General features: G+C 51.8%; 1 protein-coding gene across 4 annotated transcripts in view; it reads right to left on the bottom strand.

Annotated features, from left to right (window-relative positions):
- Positions 1 to 343: 343 nt before the first annotated feature.
- The window catches only part of MAP6 (microtubule associated protein 6), a 77191-nt gene continuing 57609 nt past the window's right edge, over positions 344 to 19925 (bottom strand). The window contains exons 3-5 of one of the 4 annotated variants that reach the window (XM_070624111.1): positions 19642 to 19838; positions 1373 to 2367; positions 344 to 1306 (exon numbers count right to left, since the gene is read on the bottom strand). In XM_070624111.1, coding sequence (XP_070480212.1) covers positions 489 to 1306; positions 1373 to 2367; positions 19642 to 19838 — 2010 coding nt within the window. In that variant the 3' untranslated portion in view covers positions 344 to 488. Of the gene's footprint in view, positions 2368 to 19641; positions 19839 to 19925 lie in introns of all 4 variants that reach the window. The other 3 variants (XM_070624110.1, XM_070624112.1, XM_070624109.1) reach the window with 3 other exon arrangements.

The raw sequence follows: 19925 nt of genomic DNA, 5'->3' as shown, positions 1-19925 counted from the left end.
CAGCTGGAGTTGGAGAATTGCTTGATGTGTGGAAACCCCCCATGTCTGGTGTGAGAAGTGCAATGTGACAGGAGTGTGAAAGTCAGGAGAAACGGGGAGTTTTTCCTTTGTGTGACCTTTGCCTTGTCCTGCCCCACGCCCTCAAGATGGGGCCCTGTCCTCAATCTCCTAGCTTCTCCCTCCACTTCCAGCTGCTGCTGACAACTCATAGGAGCTGGAGATTTTGCCTAGGTGGGTGAATGCACAGTCCTGCTTGCCCACTCTCAAATGTACATGGCAAGCACACAGACGTGCACACATGCGCACGCACACACACACTCAAACAGAGCCAGAGAGACACTGCTGAGCCAGAGGGACCAGTTTTATTAGATTCCAGCAAGACTATACCGTACATGTTTCATGCAGATTAAATATGTGTCTTTGCTGCCCCAGGAAGGAGCACTTTCCCTGCCGGCTCCTTCCTTGGCATGTCAAGGCGTGAGCATCAATCAGGGAGAACCCTCAATATATTCCGCATGGGGGGCAGTTGGGATCATGACTGGGGGTGGAGGTGAGACAGTGGGCAGCTGAGGGCCCCTGGGACCTTGAGTCTTCAGAGGTTCGGGGATAGGACCTTGGTCCTTTGCTGGTGGTGGCACCAGAGGATCAGGATCTTTCAGAGGCACCGGGATGGTAGGAACTTGATTCTTCACAGGCTCAGGGACCACAGGACCTTGATCCTTGACTAGTGCTGGGACCACAGGATCTTGACTCTTTGGAGGCTCTGGGACCACGGGACCTTGATCCTTGACTAGTGCTGGGACCACAGGATCTTGACTCTTTGGAGGCTCTGGGACCACAGGACCTTGATCCTTGACTAGTCCTGGGACCACAGGACCTTGATCCTTCACTAGTGCTGGGATCACAGGATCTTGACTCTTTGGAGGCTCTGGGACCACGGGACCTTGATCCTTGACTAGTGCTGGGACCACAGGATCTTGACTCTTTGGAGGCTCTGGGACCACAGGACCTTGATCCTTGACTAGTCCTGGGACCACAGGACCTTGATCCTTCACTAGTGCTGGGATCACAGGATCTTGACTCTTTGGAGGCTCTGGGACCACGGGACCTTGATCCTTGACTAGTGCTGGGACCACAGGATCTTGACTCTTTGGAGGCTCTGGGACCACAGGACCTTGATCCTTGACTAGTCCTGGGACCACAGGACCTTGATCCTTCACTAGTGCTGGGATCACAGGATCTTGACTCTTTGGAGGCTCTGGGACCACAGGACCTTGATCCTTGACTAGTCCTGGGACCACAGGACCTTGATCCTTGACTAGTGCTGGGACCACGGGACTTTGATCCTTGACTAGTGCTGGGACCACAGGACCTTGACTCTTTGGAGGCTCTGGGACCACAGGACCTTGATCCTTGACTAGTTCTGGGACCACAGGACCTTGACTCTTTGGAGGCTCTGGGACCACAGGACTTTGATCCTTGACTAGTTCTGGGACCACAGGACCTTGACTCTTTGGAGGCTCTGGGACCACGGGACTTTGATCCTTGACTAGTGCTGGGACCACAGGACCTTGACTCTTTGGAGGCTCTGGGACCACGGGACCTTGATCCTTGACTAGTGTTGGGACCACGGGACCTTGATCCTTGTCTAGTGCTGGGACCACAGGACCTTGACTCTTTGGAGGCTCTGGAACCACGGGACCTTGCTCCTTGACTAGTGCTGGGACCACAGGACTTTGACTCTTTACAGGTACCACAACCATAGAATCATGATCCTTCAGAAGCTCTGGGACCACTCCACCTTGATCCTTGACTGGCTCCGGGACCACTAAACCTTGGCTTTTTACAGGCTCAGAGACCACAGGGCCTTCATCTTTTACAGGTGCTCTGACCATGGCACTTTGATCGTTCAGATGCTCTGGGACCAAAGGACCTTGATCCACAGGCTTAGGGACCATGGAGCTTTGATCTTTGGCAGGTGCTGGGACCGCAGGACCTTGATCCTTTGGAGGCTCTGGCACCATGGAACCTTGATCTTCAACTCTTGCTGGAACCATAGGACTTTGATCTTTTAGAAGCACTGGGACCAAGGAACCTTGGTCCCTGACTGGCGCTGAGATCACAGAACCTTCATTCTGTAAAGGCTCAGGGACCACGTGATCTTGATCCTTAACTGGTGCAGGGACCGTGGGACCTAGATCTGTCAGAGGCCCTGGGACCGTGGGGCCTTGATCCTTTGGAAGCTCTTGGCTCACAGGACCTTGATCTTTCAGAGGCCCCAGGCCCACGGGACCTTGATCCTTGTCTGGCTCTGTGGCTACAGGACCTTGAATCTTACGGGAATCACCGGTGGGTTCGACCAGGCTCCTGCAGAGGAGAGAGAGGTGGTCACTGTGAGGGCCAGGGCTCAGGCCGAGGGTGGGGCAGAGCACAGATTGCCTGATGAGTCTTGGCCTAGTGGAGCCTGGGCAGGGCAGCTCTTGCTGGAGAGCCAGGAGGAGAATCTGCTTTCCATGTTCTTAGCACAGCACGTGGGGCGGGGTGAGGGGCAGGCTCAGGGATCAGTCATTCAATGTGCTTGCCAATTGATTATAACCTGCACGTGGCACAGAGGCACGTGCCCAGGTGACAAGGGCAGTATGACAGCAGGACTCAGAGTCCCCCAGTGGGCATCCCAGGAGCCCGTCCACCCCACATGCCACCCAGGCCGCTCTTCCTCCACGATGGCCGGGCCCATCCACCCTGAGGCCCCCCCCCAGGCCAGAGGGCTCTTGCCTTGTTCTCGGGGCCTTCCAAGGCTCCTTCCCCTCCCCGTCCCCCTTGCTAAGGGCTGACTGTGGGGAGGGGCAAGGGGTCCATGGCACGTCAAGAAAGAGGGCAGTGGCTGTCCCTCTTCCACTCTCCCCTACAGGGGGAAAAGCATTTTATCACTGACATTTAGAATAGCCGGCACACAGCAAGAATAAAAAGCAGACCGGCTTTTAATTGGTTTTATTATTGCTTTTAAATTCTCTATCTTCAATGCACCCCCTTGTTGCCTACGCCACTGCCATTGCCCCCACCTTTGGTAGATGACTGGCTGGGACTCCCCATTCGGGCAGGGAAGAGGCCCTCTCCCCTCGCTCCCTCCCCACTTCGGCTCCCTCTGCTCTCCCTGGGCCCTTGCCCTCACTTACTCCACGAGGCTCCGGGGCTGATTTCCCTGCAGCCAGGAGTCCAGGCCTCTCACAGAGTCCTCACTGGCTGCTCCGTCGGCCTCACTGTGGGCACCGGCCCCATCCCTGGGCCCACCCACATCGTGGGGAGCAGGTGACAGCCCTGACACCAAGGGCAAACAGTGCACTCAGACGCTGCCAGTCTAGGTTAAAATGCATGCTCCTTTCTTGCAGGCTGGACTAAAGTTGCCACTCACGAGTGGCTACTCAGCCAGTGTCACAAGCCCTTGCATACCTACAGCACACTCCAGTTCCCAAATCACTGCTTTTCATAGCTTGTTTCAGTGACGCAGCAGCCCTGGGAAGCACGCGGGGAGGGTTCTATTGCCCCTACTTGTCAGAGGGAGAAACTGAGGTCCAGAGAGGGCCCACGATGGGGACGGTGAGGGCCCCTGCCTGGGCTCTGGGTTCTGGGCTCTGGAATCTGGGTCTTCTCCCTCCTGAAGCCCGTTCCTTCTCCCCCACGGTGCCTGGCACACAGTAGGTGCAGTACAGGGGAGCTGTTATTCCCTTTTACACCTCGTGGCCTATCAAACTAGGTCAGCATTTTAACAGCTCCTATCAGCTTTCAGGACTGTGTCATACCTGCTTATCAAAGCTGCTCCAGTAAGACCTCTACTGGTCACACTTTCCTAGCTCATTACGCTTCCATTTCCCTGGGCCTCAAGTTTGCTGTCTATTTCATTGAGCATAATGATATTTACTCAGACAGTTTCGAGGATGAGAGATCATGTGCACAGACCACCCTGTACCATGATATTACTATGTGATATTAGAATTGTTTTTATGTTTACTTAGAAGTAAAATTACACATATTTGGACTATTTTTAGTCTGACATGTCATCCTGATGCAGAAGCTTTTTACTGTATTTAGCATCTTGAGCTACCTGGAGACCGACGTGTCTCAGCAGAGTACACAGTGGCACAGGCAGCCTGTCCAGCCAGTCCCTCTTGATGTCTCTGAGCATCGCAGGGGACAGAGAGGGCCAGGGCGGCTTCTTGCACGACAAGTGCACAGCTGCCCTGGCCGGACAGATGCAGCTGGCTGCCATCAGTAGGACCTCAGCATGTGCAGAGAGAGCCAGGCAAGGCCAGGAGAAGCATGCAGAATCCAAGGGGGGCATGAAAATACCTCTAATACTTGCTGGCTGGCCAGAGAGGAAAAAGAAAAACCTCCTTCAGCATAGAATCAAGAGGAAATTGATTAGTGAGTGACCTGGGTGAGGTTACCCTGAAGGGGTGACAAAGCTGAGACAGGAGACCAAAAAGCTGACCGGAGCTTCGCTTGATCTCAGGGCTTGGGTTGCAAAAGCTGTCCCATGGGCAGGACATGGACCCAGCATCCCTGCTGGCAGGGAGATTAAAAAGAGGGCCAGCCCCACAGCGTGGGTGGCAGAATACACTTGCCGGGATGTCTGCAGCCTTGGCTCCCAGGCCGCACCCCAGATTTCTGTCTGACGAGCACTCTCAGCCAGTGTGAGCTAGCCTCAAATTTTCTCAGATGTAACATCCTGTATTGCTTTGGTTAGTAAACTTGTTTCCTTAGTGAGGAAGTGTCTTTAATCATGGGAAGGTTTAGAATTAAGATTAGAAATGATAAATCAAATGTATAATATTTCCTTTTTTTGGTGTTAAGTTTAGGAAAATCTGTGTAGATTTAGTTTGAAAGTATTTGTAATGTTTAAAATAATTTGGAAGGGGCCGGCCCAGAGGCGTAGCGGTTAAGTTCGTATGTTCTGCTTCGGTGGCCTAGGGTTCGCCAGTTCAGATCCTGGGTGCGGACATGGCACTGCTTGGCATGCCATGCTGTGGTAGGCGTCCCACATATAAAGTAGAGGAAGATGGGCACGGATGTTAGCTCAGGGCCAGTCTTCCTCAGCAAAAAGAGGAGGACTGCAAGCAGTTAGCTCAGGGCTAATCTTCCTCAAAAAAAAAAAATAATAAATTGGCATATTAGAATATATAACAGATTAGCTTTGTGATACCAATATAAAATGCATAATGGAATAATTAATTTAGACGTGATTTTAAGTTGAAAATATAATTTTATAAATTTTATAAACAATGATGGAACTTTTATGACAACCCAACAGCTATCATATTTTTAACCTTGGCTTAAAATTATTTATAATTTAATTTAAATTATGTAAGAGAATTGAATTAAGTTATAAAACCTCCCTTAAAACACAGACTTACATTTTACTAGATTTTTTAAATTTGTTACTTTTATAAATTAAGCATTCATTTTAAAACCAAAGCAGCCCGGGTTGGTTCCTATGAACAAAACTGTGCTCGAGGGCAACATAAAACTCTCACTGACACTGACTGGCCATCACTTGGTCCACAGTGCCCGCCAGCCTCCCCATCTGAAAGCTGCCCCACCACTCCCAGCAAGGCTGGCAGGAGCCACACTCACAGTGCCCTCTGTGGAGCGAGACAAAGTCACACCCGAGGGTGGCAGCCGGGTGCATGATGGGTAAATGGAGATGGGCTGGATTCAGCCCGCAGCCCACAGGCCCACTGTCCTTGGGCATGGCCCAGCCTGCACAAGCAACTCTGGTGCTCTGAGCCAGCTGCAGGGCTCCTCAAGACACCCTATGACACAGCCCCTTCTGCCTCCCAGCCTGCATGCTCTCTCAGGAACTAGAACCACTGGCTGGGTTAATCTTGGCTTCTGTGCTGCTTGGTGCCTGCAACATCTTGGGCAGTTATTCAACCACAATAGACCTCTGTGTCCTCACCTGTAAGATGGGGACAACAATACAAATGTCAGGGACTTCTAGGACAGAGGATCAGACGACCCTGTTAGGCAGGGATCTGAAGTCATAATTCTTGATATTCATAGAGTGCCTGGGGGGCATCACACGAATAAGTCCTTTACTATAATGACTGCAGTAACAGTTTGCTCAATGCTCCCACGCTTGTTCCTTTAGCTCACTGGACCCCACAGCAGCCCTGGAGGAAGCCAGCCCTGCAGCCTCCCCCTCCTTGCACTGTCCTGGGCCACTCCACGCTGTTTCACATACTCCCAATGTTCTGTTTATTTCTGCTGCCTGGATTGCCCTCTTTCACCACTTTTGCCTGTCTGTGCTTGACGGCTCGGCTCAGATCCCACCTCCTCACAAGGTCTTCCTGGACGTGTCCCTCCGCATTCATTTTGTCCGTGTCTCCCCTGCAGCACCATTTCATGGTCTCTCCCCACATTCACAGATACCCCAGTTACATGTCAACCTTCCCCCATTAGACTGTGAGCTCCCTGGAGGCAGGGCCACCCTCCTTGCCTGCAGCCCCCATGCCCAGCAGAGTATCTGGAACAAAGGTCAAACGGAAGGAAAGATTTACATAGTATTGTTGCTGAAACCTGGTTCATCATCTACCCCCGGGCCTCAGCCAGAGCCAGTCACCCTTGACACCTCCATCTCCCCCAAAACCTTCACCCGAGCCTTCAAGAGCCATCTGTTCCAGCTCCTAACATTAATCTCTTGAATATTCCCACTTCTTTCCCTCCCTCCCTTCGCCCCACCAGCTGTGCCAGCCTCTCTCTGGACCGCTGCCTGTCACAGCCTCCTAACTGGCACCCCCTGCTCATCCTCCAATCTGTTTGTCATACAGAGATCAGAATGCCTTTCAAAAAAAGCAAATCCCTTCTTCGCTGCTAACAACTCTTCAATGGCTCCTGCTTGCGCTCAGAATAAAGAGAACCTGTTACCTGGCCCAGCTGCCCAGCTCACCAGCCTGCTCCTGCAGCCTCCTCACCCCTTGTGTCCCAGCCTCCCAGGACTATGTTCTGTTCCTCCGTGTGCCCTGCTCCCTTCCATGTGTGGCTTTGCACATGCTGTTGTCGCCTCCTGGAACATTCTCTGGCTCCCTCTTCCACTGGTGGGTGCCTAGTCATCCTCCACCTCTTGGCTCCCTGGAGTACTTTCTCAGGGAAGGCTTCCCCAACCCCGCAGAGGTGAGGAGGTCCCCTGCTCCCCACTCTCCTAGTCCCTGGCACTTTCTTTCCTCCCCCTTTTCATGGCTAATTACTTGCATTCTTTTGGATTAACATTTCTCCTACTAGACTGAAGCATTCGGAGGGCAGGACCGTGTCAATTTTGCACATCATTATCCTCTGCACCTAAAACAGCGCCCGACCCAGGGAAGGCCCTGACAAACCTTGTCGAATGAAGGAATGAATGAGAGGCTTTTCTGTGTCAGGCTCTGTCCTGTTGGCAAAATTTACTGTTCCACAGTTACATGAGACATCCTAAATCTTAGGAACTTAATTTTCTGCACCTCTTCCTGTTTCCTTGGAGATGGACAATGCCCCCTGGGTAACACACACACTGACCTTGGATCCCTGCTTTGGGAGAGTCTGGAAGGTGGATATGGAGCCGTGCTGAGACCGTCTGGAGAAAGGGCTGATTCTTGCGCTTACCCACAATTCTAATCCCGTAATCCAGCCAGGTGGGTTTTTTCTCCCCAGACTGTTTGCTGATGCACCATCAAAGCAGCCCAGAGCTGGGCAGTGCTCCTGGCGTAGGGTCCTATTCAGAAATGGGGACCTGGGGACCCTGTTCTTCAATCCCCTGCCTCCACAGTGTGGAAGAAGGAAACCCTTCTTTCCTAAGCAATAACTGTGTGCCAGGCTACGTGCTGGGTGTCTCAGCATAGATAACTTCCTATAATGTGCAGAGCAGCCTGCTGGCAGAGAGGCTGCACCAAATGGGCTCGAGGCCAGAAGAGCTGGGTTCGAATGCTGACCCAGCTCCTTCCTAGCTGTGGGATGTCATCGTGGGCAAGCCTCAGTTTCCTTAACCTATAAAATGGGGATTACAGTGCCCACCTTCCAGGAAGGATTAGTTTATGTGAACGCTCATGGCGTGACCCCTGGAAAATGGGTGATGTTTTGTAAATGCTAGTTCCGAAGAGGGGCTTCGAGATCTGGTCCAATTCTGTTCCTCTACAGATGGGAAACTAGGCCCAGAATGGGCAAGCAACTCTGCCATTGTCACACAGATAGTGGATAGCAGGTCCCAGACTGAAATATAGGCCCCTCAACATCTCGATGAGGAGGTAGAGGGATGGAGCACACTCTCTTGAAGCAAAGATGGGCAGGAGGAGCTGAGCCGGGCCCAGGCCGACTGCACCTCAGGGACTCTGGCAGGAGGTGGGGGGACAGTGGACAGGGCCATTTCACAGCTTTGTTCTCCTCCTGTCTGCTTCCATGGGCCCCGCACAGGCGCCCACGCTTCCCAGACACAAACAAAGCTCCCAATGCATTTATGGGAAATGCGGCTGCCCAACGGGGTGTGCCAAGGAAACCGTCTTTGAAAGGCTCCTTATTCTTATGAAGAATCTGCAGGAGACAAGGCGTTCTCAAAACAAGAACTCTCGCCCCGTTCCCCCGCGGGATCCACGGAGCGGGTTCAGCCTTATTGGGGGCGGGGGGTTGGTAATTACCCGCCTCTCCACTAGTCCGTGGGCTGTGTTTTGTTCATCTTTGCATCGCCAGTATCTGGCGTCTGGCTCATAGGAGTACCTGGTAGATACTGGTGGGAGTAACGGATGGCTGGTGTGTAGCTTTTTCTATTTTATTTTTTTCTCTTTTATCCACTTGTTAGACAAAGTCTGCTGAGTGCCCACTCTGTTGTTAGGCCCTGTGCTGGGGGCACAGAAGGGGATGGGACCTGGGCCCTGACTTGAGGAGCCCCGAGGCTGGAGCAGGAGACAGACCCATGAGAGCACACCACAAACACCGCAAGGCCATTGGTGCCCTGGCACCACCCCCGCCCGGGCCCTAAGCCTAAGCCTGCATCAGCCTGTGTCTCTTCTGCCAGAGAGGACCGCAGGTCCCTTAGTGGGAGAGGCCCTCCCTCTCTGTCCTATGAATACACAACTTCATAGAGCCAAGTCAAATGAACCCAGGGCTGGAAGGACAGACGTGAGGGTCCTCGGGTCTCCCGAACTTCTGCGCTTCCCTCCTAGCTGGTCCCAGCCACTGCCCACACTGCCCAGGGTGGGGCACACACCCCGATGAGGCAGCCCACTCCTGGGGACCCAGTGTTTAGACCCTGAGCAGAAACCTGTATCTCTGTCAGCTCCACTCCCTCCCATCCCTGTCCTGATCCGGGTTTGAATTCTGGGGCCACCCTCTGCTATGCCGCCTGCCCTGGGACAGCCTTTCAGGTATTTGAAGATATTTGAAGGGGCAGCAAGTGTGAACTTATTTCTGGCTTCTCTGGGCAACACACGCCCCCTGACAGCTCAGACATTTGGTTTCCTCACAACACATCTCAGTTGGCTCCCCATCCCTTGGAAAGTGTGACCCCCAGAACTGAACGTGATATTGCAGGCGTGGTCTCCAAGCGGGACACACCGCCTCTGCCCTCCATTGGGCAGTCTATACCTCCATTGATAGAGCCCTCACTGCTTTAACTTTCCCTCAGGTACATCAGCGCTGCTGCCCAGCACCACCCCTCCCCATCTGCCTAGGAGCCCCCACTGAAGATTCAGTTCCAGGGCTGCTTCCTCAGCGAAATCACCGGACCCTCCACATCCAGGGGTGGAGTCCTCCGTCTCCTGTGTTCCCACAGCGCCCCCCGACCCCTCACCCCTCACAGCAGCCCCATCACATGAGTTGCCAACTGTTTGTAGCCACCTCTCCAAACTGGGCCTCCTTGAGGGCAGGGACCACGTCTGCTTCCTCTCTCTTTCCCTCCCTCCCTCTCTGCCCCCGCCTCCTCTCTCCTTCCTTCCACAAACATTTAATAAATGCCTACTATGTGCCAGGCCACTGACTAGCGTGGAGGCCAGAGAGCTCCGGCACAGGGCTGGCGCCTAGTAGGAGCCCTCTGTCCTCAATGAGAAGTTTTCAAAGTAACTCGCACAACATCAAATCCCAAAACCACATTTACATGACACACAAATGACTTCCTATTTTTAGCTGCCTTAGCACCTCTTTTGTCCTCCCAAACTGTAACCCCTCTTCGTGGTTCTCTAAGAGGACTCTACACACAGTGTGGCACATTGTGGTCTCAACAGCACTGTCAGCCAGGCAGTCAGCGGTCCACACACACGCCCATTTTCCAGAGGTGGGCACTGGGGCTCAGCAAGGGGAAGTAAGTTGCCTAAGGTCACATCGTAGGTTTGTAGCAATGTCAAGACCTTAACTGAGGATAACAGACTTCCAGTCAAGCTCTTTCCTCTCTCTGACAACATCTCTCATGGGTGTGACTTCAACTATAGAGATTCCAAATTTATCTACAGATGTCTGAACTGGGTCTGGCTTGAGATGACCCTGACTGGTTCTGTCTGGGTGGGAGGCTGGAGCCATTGACCTCTGCAGGTCCCCAGCTCTGAGATCCAGACAGCATCTCCTGAGAGAGTTGCCCCTCTAGGGGCCAGGCCTGCAACAGCCAGCCTCCCTTCGCCTCAGCCATTCCTGCCTCTACTACACAAGGACCCCCTCCCCTCCCAGGTCTACCTCCAAGCCTTCAGCAGACTCTGGCGAAGAAGAGAGTCCCAGAGAGCAGCAGCATCCTGGTCTGAGTGCCCATTTACACCCACACCTATAAGCCCTACCTGCACAGCTGCCCATCGGTCTACCAGCCCCGGGCCACACAGAGTCCACCCAGATGGGGCTCATCAGCACAGGAAGAGCGGCTAGGACCACAGCTAGGAAAGATGCTGCTACCACAAGGCTTAATTCTGGGCAGGGGGCCGGGAGCGGGGGAGGGGGTAGTAACTATGCTGACCGAACTCATCATCTGTGGCCTTCATCTGACTCATTTTCCATTGACACTGAGAGTATTTAGAGTCATCGAAGGTTTTGGAGAAGGAAGGGACAGGGACAGAATGAGGAGACGGCTATTTCAGGAGGATGCACATCTTCTTTACCACAGGAATCCTAGAGATGGTCTCAAGATCTGGGCCAAGAATGGGTTTTAGTCACCCAAACCTGGCTGCACATCCTGGCACACCACTTACACGTCGTGTGACTCTGTTACTGAGTCACTGAGTCTGGATCTCTTTCTCTAGAAATGGGGGTGACACCTGCACACTCTCTGGCCCTACTGTGAGGATTGAATGAGAACACGTGTAGAGGCCGCATCGGTGTTTGCTCCCTTCCCCTGGGCTGTGCCAACTCTGCCTTTTACAAAAGTAGAACCAGAGACCTGGGGCAGATTCCTAGCCCAGAGTGTTCTTCAGGACTCCGGGTTCCTGAGGCAGGGACGCTCTTCCGTGCAGGGAAGTGGTAGTACTGGGTGGCTAGACGGTTATGTTTTCTGCCCTGTGTTGTTTTTGTTGTTAAATACCTTTTCTAGGTATAACCTGTTAAAAGGAACTAAATAAATTCTCAGTTGTATAATAAATATTTTTAAAAGCATCCTTGGTTATTTTAACACCAAGAAGGCAAAGTTAAGGGCATAGCTGACTGTCTCAAGGGGCTGACAAGAATCTGATAATCCTGCTGATGACCCTTTTAAAATGTCAAGTGCTGGACTAGGCAACCAGACAGCAACGCTCAGTTCTTTTCTAGCTCTGCGCTCCTTGGAACTGGCCGATCAATTTTTGTCCTTCCCCCCACCCCATCTACAGCAAAGGATGAGATTTCGAGCAATTAATCAAAATTGGCTTCACGCGTCCAGAGAGGATCAATTAAAATGAGCGTGTAATTGCAGGATGGACTCTGCACGGGTGACTGATAGGGTGTGCTCAGAGTGGAGCGGGGAAGGGAGGGGGCGGGGCAGCGAGAGCCAGTACCCGTGGGCTTGCACCCGGGCTGACGTGTGGCAGCGGGAGTGCATTCACCACATGTAGCTCCAGCACCACACCACTGGGACCAAGGGTGGTAAGTAACTGGGAAGCGGTGGTCAGCAAAACTACCCATAAATGACTATTGACACGGGCGTTCCACTTTACAGTTTACGGAGGACTTCGCATGCGTCCTCTTCAGGCCCTCAGAACAGCCCTGTCATTCAGAAACAGGGACCCCCTGCTCACAGGACTCTCACCACCTGCTATCCCAACTCTGAACCAAACAGAGTCGGGTAACACTGTGTCCCTTGCTGACCAAACCCCTACTTTCTGAATTTGGGAACCACACAGATTTGGATAGTGATGGCTACTTACATTACTGTTATACAACAGCAGTGTATTATTGTTATCTCATTGAGGCTCAAAAATACTAAGAGACTCCGCCAAGGTCACACAGGCAGTAAACAGGAGAGCTTGGACTTAGAACCAGGCTCGTTGGCTCTAATTCCCCGTGCTTCTTCTAAGACATGCCCCAGAGGGATGCCTCTCTGCCATCGTGGAGTGAGGAGCTCTGCCCTGGGCAGGGGGTGGGATTAGCCAGCCCCGGAAGATTACCCTCTAACCAAGAGTCTATGATTTTTCGAAGTCAGGACAGTTTAGGAAAAGTGGCCACATAAAGTACAGGGGTAGGCTGGCCCAGAGGCTGGCCATTATAAAACCAGCCGCTGACTGCTCTGTGCTCTGCTGTGGCCGTGACGTCTCTTGAAAACACCCCTTTCATGTGAGCAAGATGATTATTAGGCAGAATAAAGCCTTGTGGAGGCACCGTGGTGAATACGGACGCAGATGGTGAATACCGTCATTCATTCACTCACTCATTATTCATTCAGCCAACACTTTAGAAGACACTCTCTGTGGTAGGCATTGGGCCAGGAGCTAGGGCTACCAAGATGAAGAGAAGGACCTGGCATTTGCCCGGGGGGAGCACAGTCTAGTGGGGGGACACACACGTGAGCAGATGACACAGTACATGTGGTACGTTCCATGATAAAGACACACACAGGGAGCATCTTACCCAGGCTGGGAGGTGCGGGAAGGGCTTCCTGGAGCAGTCCCCTGAGCGGAGTCTTGAAGGATGAGTTAGCCGGGTGGAGAAGCAGAAGGGCAGTCTGAGCAGGTGGGGCAGTGTGGGTAAGGCATGGAGGTGAGAAGCGGCATGGTGCACTGAGGGGACGATACGCTTCTGCAGGCCCCGAGCAGCCCACAGACAGTTTAAAGCAGGGTGTGACATGGCCAGATTTGCATGTTCTAAAGACCCCTCCAGCAGCTTAAACCAGTAGCAGTGGCGGTCATTTATTTATCTCAGCATCTGAAGCTCCCTTGGCCCCAGATAAGATCTCTGGGTTGAGATAGTTATATACAATGCCACGTTAACAGTGACTCAGGGCCACTTACATGAGGACACAGGAGAGAGATTTAAGCTCAGTTCCTCTGTTTGAAATAAAATGCACAAAATGGTGGTCTCTGATCCAATGCCTCAGGTAATAGACACCTTGATCTTGGTATCTCCAGTACCAAGTGTATGTCTTATGAGTCAAAAATCTGATGGATCATTCTGTATTCAACAGCCATGCATTTCAATCACCCAGTCAGTTAATTTAGTACCCAAATGAGAAGACCTATATATTTGGCTGAGATGATTGGTCAATTAATTCCGTTGTCTGAGAAGACCTGATCCAGTTCTTATTTTCCCTGGTTTGTATCTGGGTCCCAAGGTTCAAAGAGGATACTAGGTGAGCCTGCCAGAGGGCCTGCAATGGCCTGACCAGCCGGCACTGGGAGGCATGGGGGTAGTTTTAGTTATGAGTCCAACCTGTCTGAAACCTGATTCACTTCAAGCCAGCCCCAGCCTCCCGCAGGTGAAGGGGAGAAACAGCCCGGGGTGTGGGAAGGCCTGGGCTCCGAGGTTCCTTCAGCTTTCTGAGCTGGACCGAGCTGGCAGGCGCCCCTCCTCTTTGAGCGTCCCTTTCCTGTCCATTACCTGGGGTAAACACCTGCTCCACAGTGTTAGGAGGAGTCAACAGAACAGCGCAGGAGGAAATGCTGCGTAAGCAATAAATATAAATCGTTAGAATATTATTGTTTAGGTCTATGGGCTCAAGGTAATTCAACAGTGGGAATCCTTGAAAAGCGATCTTCTTAATCAGAGTGTTTGCCTTAATCAACTTCTTGTAATGTCAGAGATTACTCATAGCTAACTATCTATCAGAGAGAATGAGCACAGCCCTTTCAAGTGCTGTGAAGGGAAGGGGGAGGGGCCTGACGTGACCTGTATTTAGTGTCCACTGGGGTTCCCTACAGCCATCATATCATTTCATCCTCAGTCCTCTCCTCTGAGGTGGGTATTGGTGTCCCCATTTTCAGAGGAGGACACCAAGACTCAAAGAGTTCAGTGAATGACAGAGTTGCACAGCCTGCACTGATTTCCACCCACCAACCTTGTAAACACCTGAGTGTACTGCCAGAGTTAACCAGTACTCACACGATAAAGAACAAACATGCAGTGATGTCAGTTCTGCCGTTACGGGTATTCTAGGATGGCCTAGGTGTCACGCGGATCTATGCATCAAGTGGCAGTGGGATGGAGGCGGTCTGGACGATGTACCTGGTCCTGCAAGACTCCACTAAGAGAGGGCTGGTTCCGTTCCTTTCAAACAGCTGCCTCTCCTGTCTCGGTGGCCTTGGCTGCTCCAGCTGCTGACCCAGCCCTGCTGGCCTCAGGTGGGGCTGGGGGTGGGGGCTTGCCTTAACTGTAGATGGTCCACAGGCTACATCCTGAAAGAAGCTTTTAATACCCGTGGTCCTGAAAATTTAAACTGCTGTAAGACATTGTAGCAGTAAAAGGACCTTGAAATCACGACGACACGCTAAGGAAGTTCATAGCCTTTGTGAAATGCGACTTGACACTCCCCAAATCTATGAGAAGCAGCTTATAAATTTTAAACCCTAGTGGGAAAAAAAAATGAGGGAAGAATTTCTCTAAGAACACACAAACGCTAAGGAAGAATTAAAAAACACTTATAACTCATTTAGTAACGATGACCTATTTTAAAACCAGGGGGCTGGCTTTACTCTTGTTTGCTGTTTTAGCGGGGTGATATTAGGAATGGGTTATAGGGTTGCCTCCTGTCTTCGGGCAGCATCGGGGAGCACGGTGGGAGCTGCAGGCCGAGGCCCTGGCTGAGCCCCGACCCCTGGGAGGCACAGACAAAGCCAGGTAGGCTCCCCGCCTTCCTGCCTTCACCGCTGCCCCACCCTTGCACTCTCTCTGGTTCTGAGCGTATCTCACCTTCTCGGGGGTTATCCTTGGTGTCTCCATATATGTGTTTTTCTGTCTGTCTTTTTCTCTCTGCCTCTATTTCTACCTCTCTGTTTCTCTTGTCTTTCTTTGCATCTCTCTCACTCCCTGGCTTTGATCAAAACAATCCTTAACTGATCGAAAGCGAGCTGTATACTTTTATGTACTTGTTTTACTTATTGAACAGTATTTTGTGTTTTCTGCCCTTACAAAGGCAGGCAGGTGGGTGGAGTGCTCTCTGTCCATCTGGAAGACAAACAGATAGAGGATTTTCGTATATGTGACTGTCGATTGATTCCTACCACAGCTCTTCCCCAAAACCCAGAAACTGGAGACCAGCAATAGAATACAAGTCCCAGCCTAGAGCATGAGAAGACTGGCGGTTGTTGCCCGACATGTGGGTGAGGGTGAGCAGCATGACGGCAGGGAGCATGGAGAGGTGGGTGTATGGATGGAGACCCCAGCTAGCAGCCACCCACTCACGGGCACCGGGCTTTTCCAGGACGGACTCTGCCACCTCCAGCCTTTGCCTTGACCCTCCCTGAGCGAACTACTTCCCAGGACCTGAGCTCACCTGGGGCTGGACCCCTCCACACCTTTGCTCGTGCAGTTCCCTCCATCTGGCATGCCTTCACCATCCCAGGCTCTGTTCACCTGGTCATCACCTGCCTGTCCACTGAGGTCCTCCCAGATCCACGGAACCAGCTAGAACAGACTCCTCCTTCGTGCACCACTGTGATCAGAGGTGTGGTCGCAGTCATCCTAGTTTCCCTGGTGCCCAGCACAGTGCCTGGTCCATGATAGCTATTCAATCAACATATGTTGGAAAAAGGAAGAGTGATCCGTATGAAAGTATAGAACCTTCTGTCTCCCACTTTAGCAGAAGGATGTGAAAGTGGGCATATAAGGCACACACAAGACTGGCACACTCATAACTCATACAGTGAGCCAACCTCTGGAGGGGGGACCCTCCACAATGACCAGATCAATGGGTAAGTGAAGGCATCTCCGCCGTCCCTTGGGAGGAGAAAAAGCCAGAACCGATGGTGCTGTAGGTTCATGGGAAAGGGGTGGAGAGTCAGGGCCCAGCCTCCCGGCAGCTGTGGCGCTGGCGGCGCTCACCCCCAGCAACATGGGACCAAATCGTTACACTACCTTGTCGGCCAGTGGTCTCCCGGTCCATCTTCGCCTTTCCCAACACTTAGCTCTGACTGCTTGCAATTAGTATCTGAGAGGCAATCTAAGAGAGTTAAGCTGCATTATGGAGGACCCCGAAAAAATGCAGGGCAACAGCTCATCTCGTGGAGAGTGGCTCAGATGGCAAAGGCTGGTTCCTTCACCTACTCGGCTGGGCCTTACCAAGGAAATAAGATCAAGAAAGTGGTGTTCGTCTTTAGCATTTATTTATAATCGGAAGAACTCTTGGTTGGTTGGTTGGTTTTTTCTGAGCAAGCACAGACCACAAGCACGTCACAATCAATTGGCTATACATGAATATTTTCGTCATTTTCTTACTAACAGCAGGAATGAAATAGCACCAAGAGAGGTGTGCGCTACACATTACATAGACAATCTGTGGTATGCAACAAAATCCAGGCCACAAAATCATAATTAGACACTTCCTGTCTGCCTCGGAGAGGCACAGGGAACAGACCGAATGGGAGCACCAGCGGATAACAGAAGCTTCGGAGCCGATGCACAGCCTTAGGGGTTATTTTTGCAGGCCAGTGAAGCAGACAATGGGAAAGCTTCAGCCCCTGCTCTTTTGCTGGGAAAGCTCAGGAACCCACGGGGAAACGGGCAAAAACAGGCAGAACAAGTGCTGGAAGCTTGGTCACCTTCAGAAAGGCAAAACCAAAACTGCTTGTGAAGCCAAAATCAGTTTCAATCGGTAGGTTTGCGATACAGAAGGAGACTGGCTGAGTTTTATATGTAAACGGTAGAAATCAAAGGAAGTTTCTTGCCAGCGAAGGGGCACATTCAAGAGTCAAAGTGAAATACAGACAGGATTTTCTCGGTTGGAGATGTTAAAAAGACGGGGATACCGAGGGTTGAAAAGACACGAGACCTGTCACGTAAAGCCTCAAGTCGGGCAGGGTACGAGACATCCCTGGGGCTGTGAGGTGGGCGGAGACTCTACGATTTGGGCAACACAAGCTTGAATCAGACACAGGGATCAAGTCAGCCGTGTAGTTCTGGCTGTGCTGCCGTGGAGACAGATTTATTTACACCACCCACCCCGTCTAGTACAGTGTCTGGAACACAGGCACTCAATAAGTGAATGAATGTTCCCTGGGTATTGTAAACTCTGATTTGCTTGATCTGCAAAAAATATATGACTATTCTATGGAGAAATCCAAATTGTGGCTAACAACAACTTGTCTGACTAATGCTAGATCTTGAGAGAACGAACATACATTGGCAAATTCTCTGGATGAAGTTAAGATCCTGTTGATAGAGCTCTCTGGTTAATGTTAAGAGGAGCTAGCAAATAGCTGGCATCGGTACTGAGATCCACGCTAGTCATTTCCAGACAGGCATCAGAATGTGTGACTCATGAACACTGAAACTCACTAGCATTTCCTACCTTGCTCCATACTTCTCCTTCCTCACAGTTCCATCCCCGGAGATACACAGGAAGATGGCCTCGGGCCTGGCCGAGCGCATCAGTGCTACTGGTCCTGTTCCCTTAAGAAATATGGCCCGCGTGGCAGACGCTCAATTAATTTGCAAAAGACTTCTCAATCAGCCCCAAGGGGACAAACAAGATGGTGCAAACAGAGACTTTGCTGCTTGAACAGTCAGGATACAGAGAGCTGGTGGAGCCCCCACTTCCTCCAGACCAGGAGGACCTGAAGGGACTTCTGAGGTAAGGAACGGGGAGAACTTCACTCTACATCACTTTCACGACGAAGGAAAAGCCAGCCTGCACAGAGGCCTGGCGTCCCACGGCCGTCCAGCGATTCCAGAACGCTGGCAGCGGCAAGCACTTTAAGGACAGGAGAAAGACAGCGGACTGGGCAATACACGTCACGGGGTTTGCAAATGTAATTTCTCTTGGGGTATCTTGGGTTCCCTCACGAGCACTGGGGGTCTTCTCACAACTCTCTGACTAATGCCTACGACACGACTCTAGCACGGCTAAGGTGGCACTTGCCGCCCCTGGGGGCTTTGGCAGCACAGACACGTGACACAGAATACAGTGAGAGCTGCTTTTATACATGAATGAGGTCAAATATGCTGGCTAAGCACTTAGCAGGGAACTCTCCTAGTCTTCAGCGAAGTCACAGACATTTCCCGTAGCCTGAAGCTCAGCGTCCTTGTCCTCCCTGGGGGCCGGAGCAAGAACAGCGCAGGAAGGGAAAGTAAACATCGCCACACAGGCCACTATGTCTACCTCCGGCCTCGTGTTTCTCAGAAGCAAGAAAGCCACGTTCTAAATATACGACCCCTACACCTCCAGCTTTCTTCCTCCGTCACCTGTAACCAGTTGCAAAATCGGCAGCACTGGGTAGGCTGAGGGTAAACAGAGGAAAATAGTCTCCTTACTTTCGTCATCTCCCTGTGATGTCGAGAACGTACCTAAAACACCTAACCTTTCACCTGGCCTAGGTTTCGTCACCAGTGGCACATCTATTACTTGGTATACAATTTACTGATAGGAAACCGAAGGGAGTCACAGGTTTCTAACAGAAGATTCTATGAAAAACTGACTTAAACTTAACAGACGCGACTCATTTTATTGACGTTAAGGCCGAGGGTTTTTTTGTTTTTTTTTTAAATATTTCCACAGATTTTGCCAATTGCTGAAGCCCAAGTTGAGCTTCTGTAGCACATGATAACTCTCTGAATTTTGGAAAAGAACACGTTTACCTAAAGTTCAAAATTGATCACGGTCGCAAAATTGATCTCCTGGGGGGAAGATAGGAGGAGGCCACGCCATAGGCATTTCCGAGCGCCAGCAGGAGGTCTCCTCTGCAGCCCGGTCAGAACTGCCTCTGCCACGCCCTGCCTGCCCTCCCCCGAGTGCAGGCCCAGCTGCCTCCGAGGCACAGCCGGTGAGCCAGCCGCCCAGGGGTCCAGGGGCCCGCAGCGTGGACCCCGCTGCCACGCGCGGCCGGCTGCTCTGGTTTGGACAGGAGGCATGCCACACAATCTTTGAAAGAGGATTCCTCCATTCAAAGAAACCAAACCAGAGAGCTCCTGGGACACTCGGGACCAAGGCAGATGAGAAGCCTCTAATCAATTTTGTGGCCTTTTTTGTTGGTTGGTTAAAAAAAAAAGAAAAGGAGAGAAGAATGAAAGGAAAAATGCAGTGACATTTACTCTTTTGCCTCAGCCAGCTTATTGTTCATCTCTTTACTGTGCTCCTTGTTGTCGGGCGGGGCGGCGCTGGCGCCCTCCGCGCTCTTCTTCTTGGAGGCCCGGCCCGACGCCGCCTGCTTGTCTTTGGCCTTCCTGGGGGGCTTGTGGCTCGCTGAGGTCTTTTTTGGTTTGGAACTCTGAACGCTAGGTTTCTCCACCTGCATGGGGAGACAGACAGACAGACCACAAATACAGAAACACAAAAGGGGTGGGAGTGGAGAGAGAATTTAGAGAGAAGACGTGGT

Source organism: Equus przewalskii, chromosome 6, assembly GCF_037783145.1.
Source record: "Equus przewalskii isolate Varuska chromosome 6, EquPr2, whole genome shotgun sequence".
Lineage (NCBI taxonomy): Eukaryota > Metazoa > Chordata > Mammalia > Perissodactyla > Equidae > Equus > Equus przewalskii.
The sequence above is the reverse complement of the archived record's forward strand: the minus strand, read 5'-3'. Positions and strand labels throughout refer to the sequence as shown.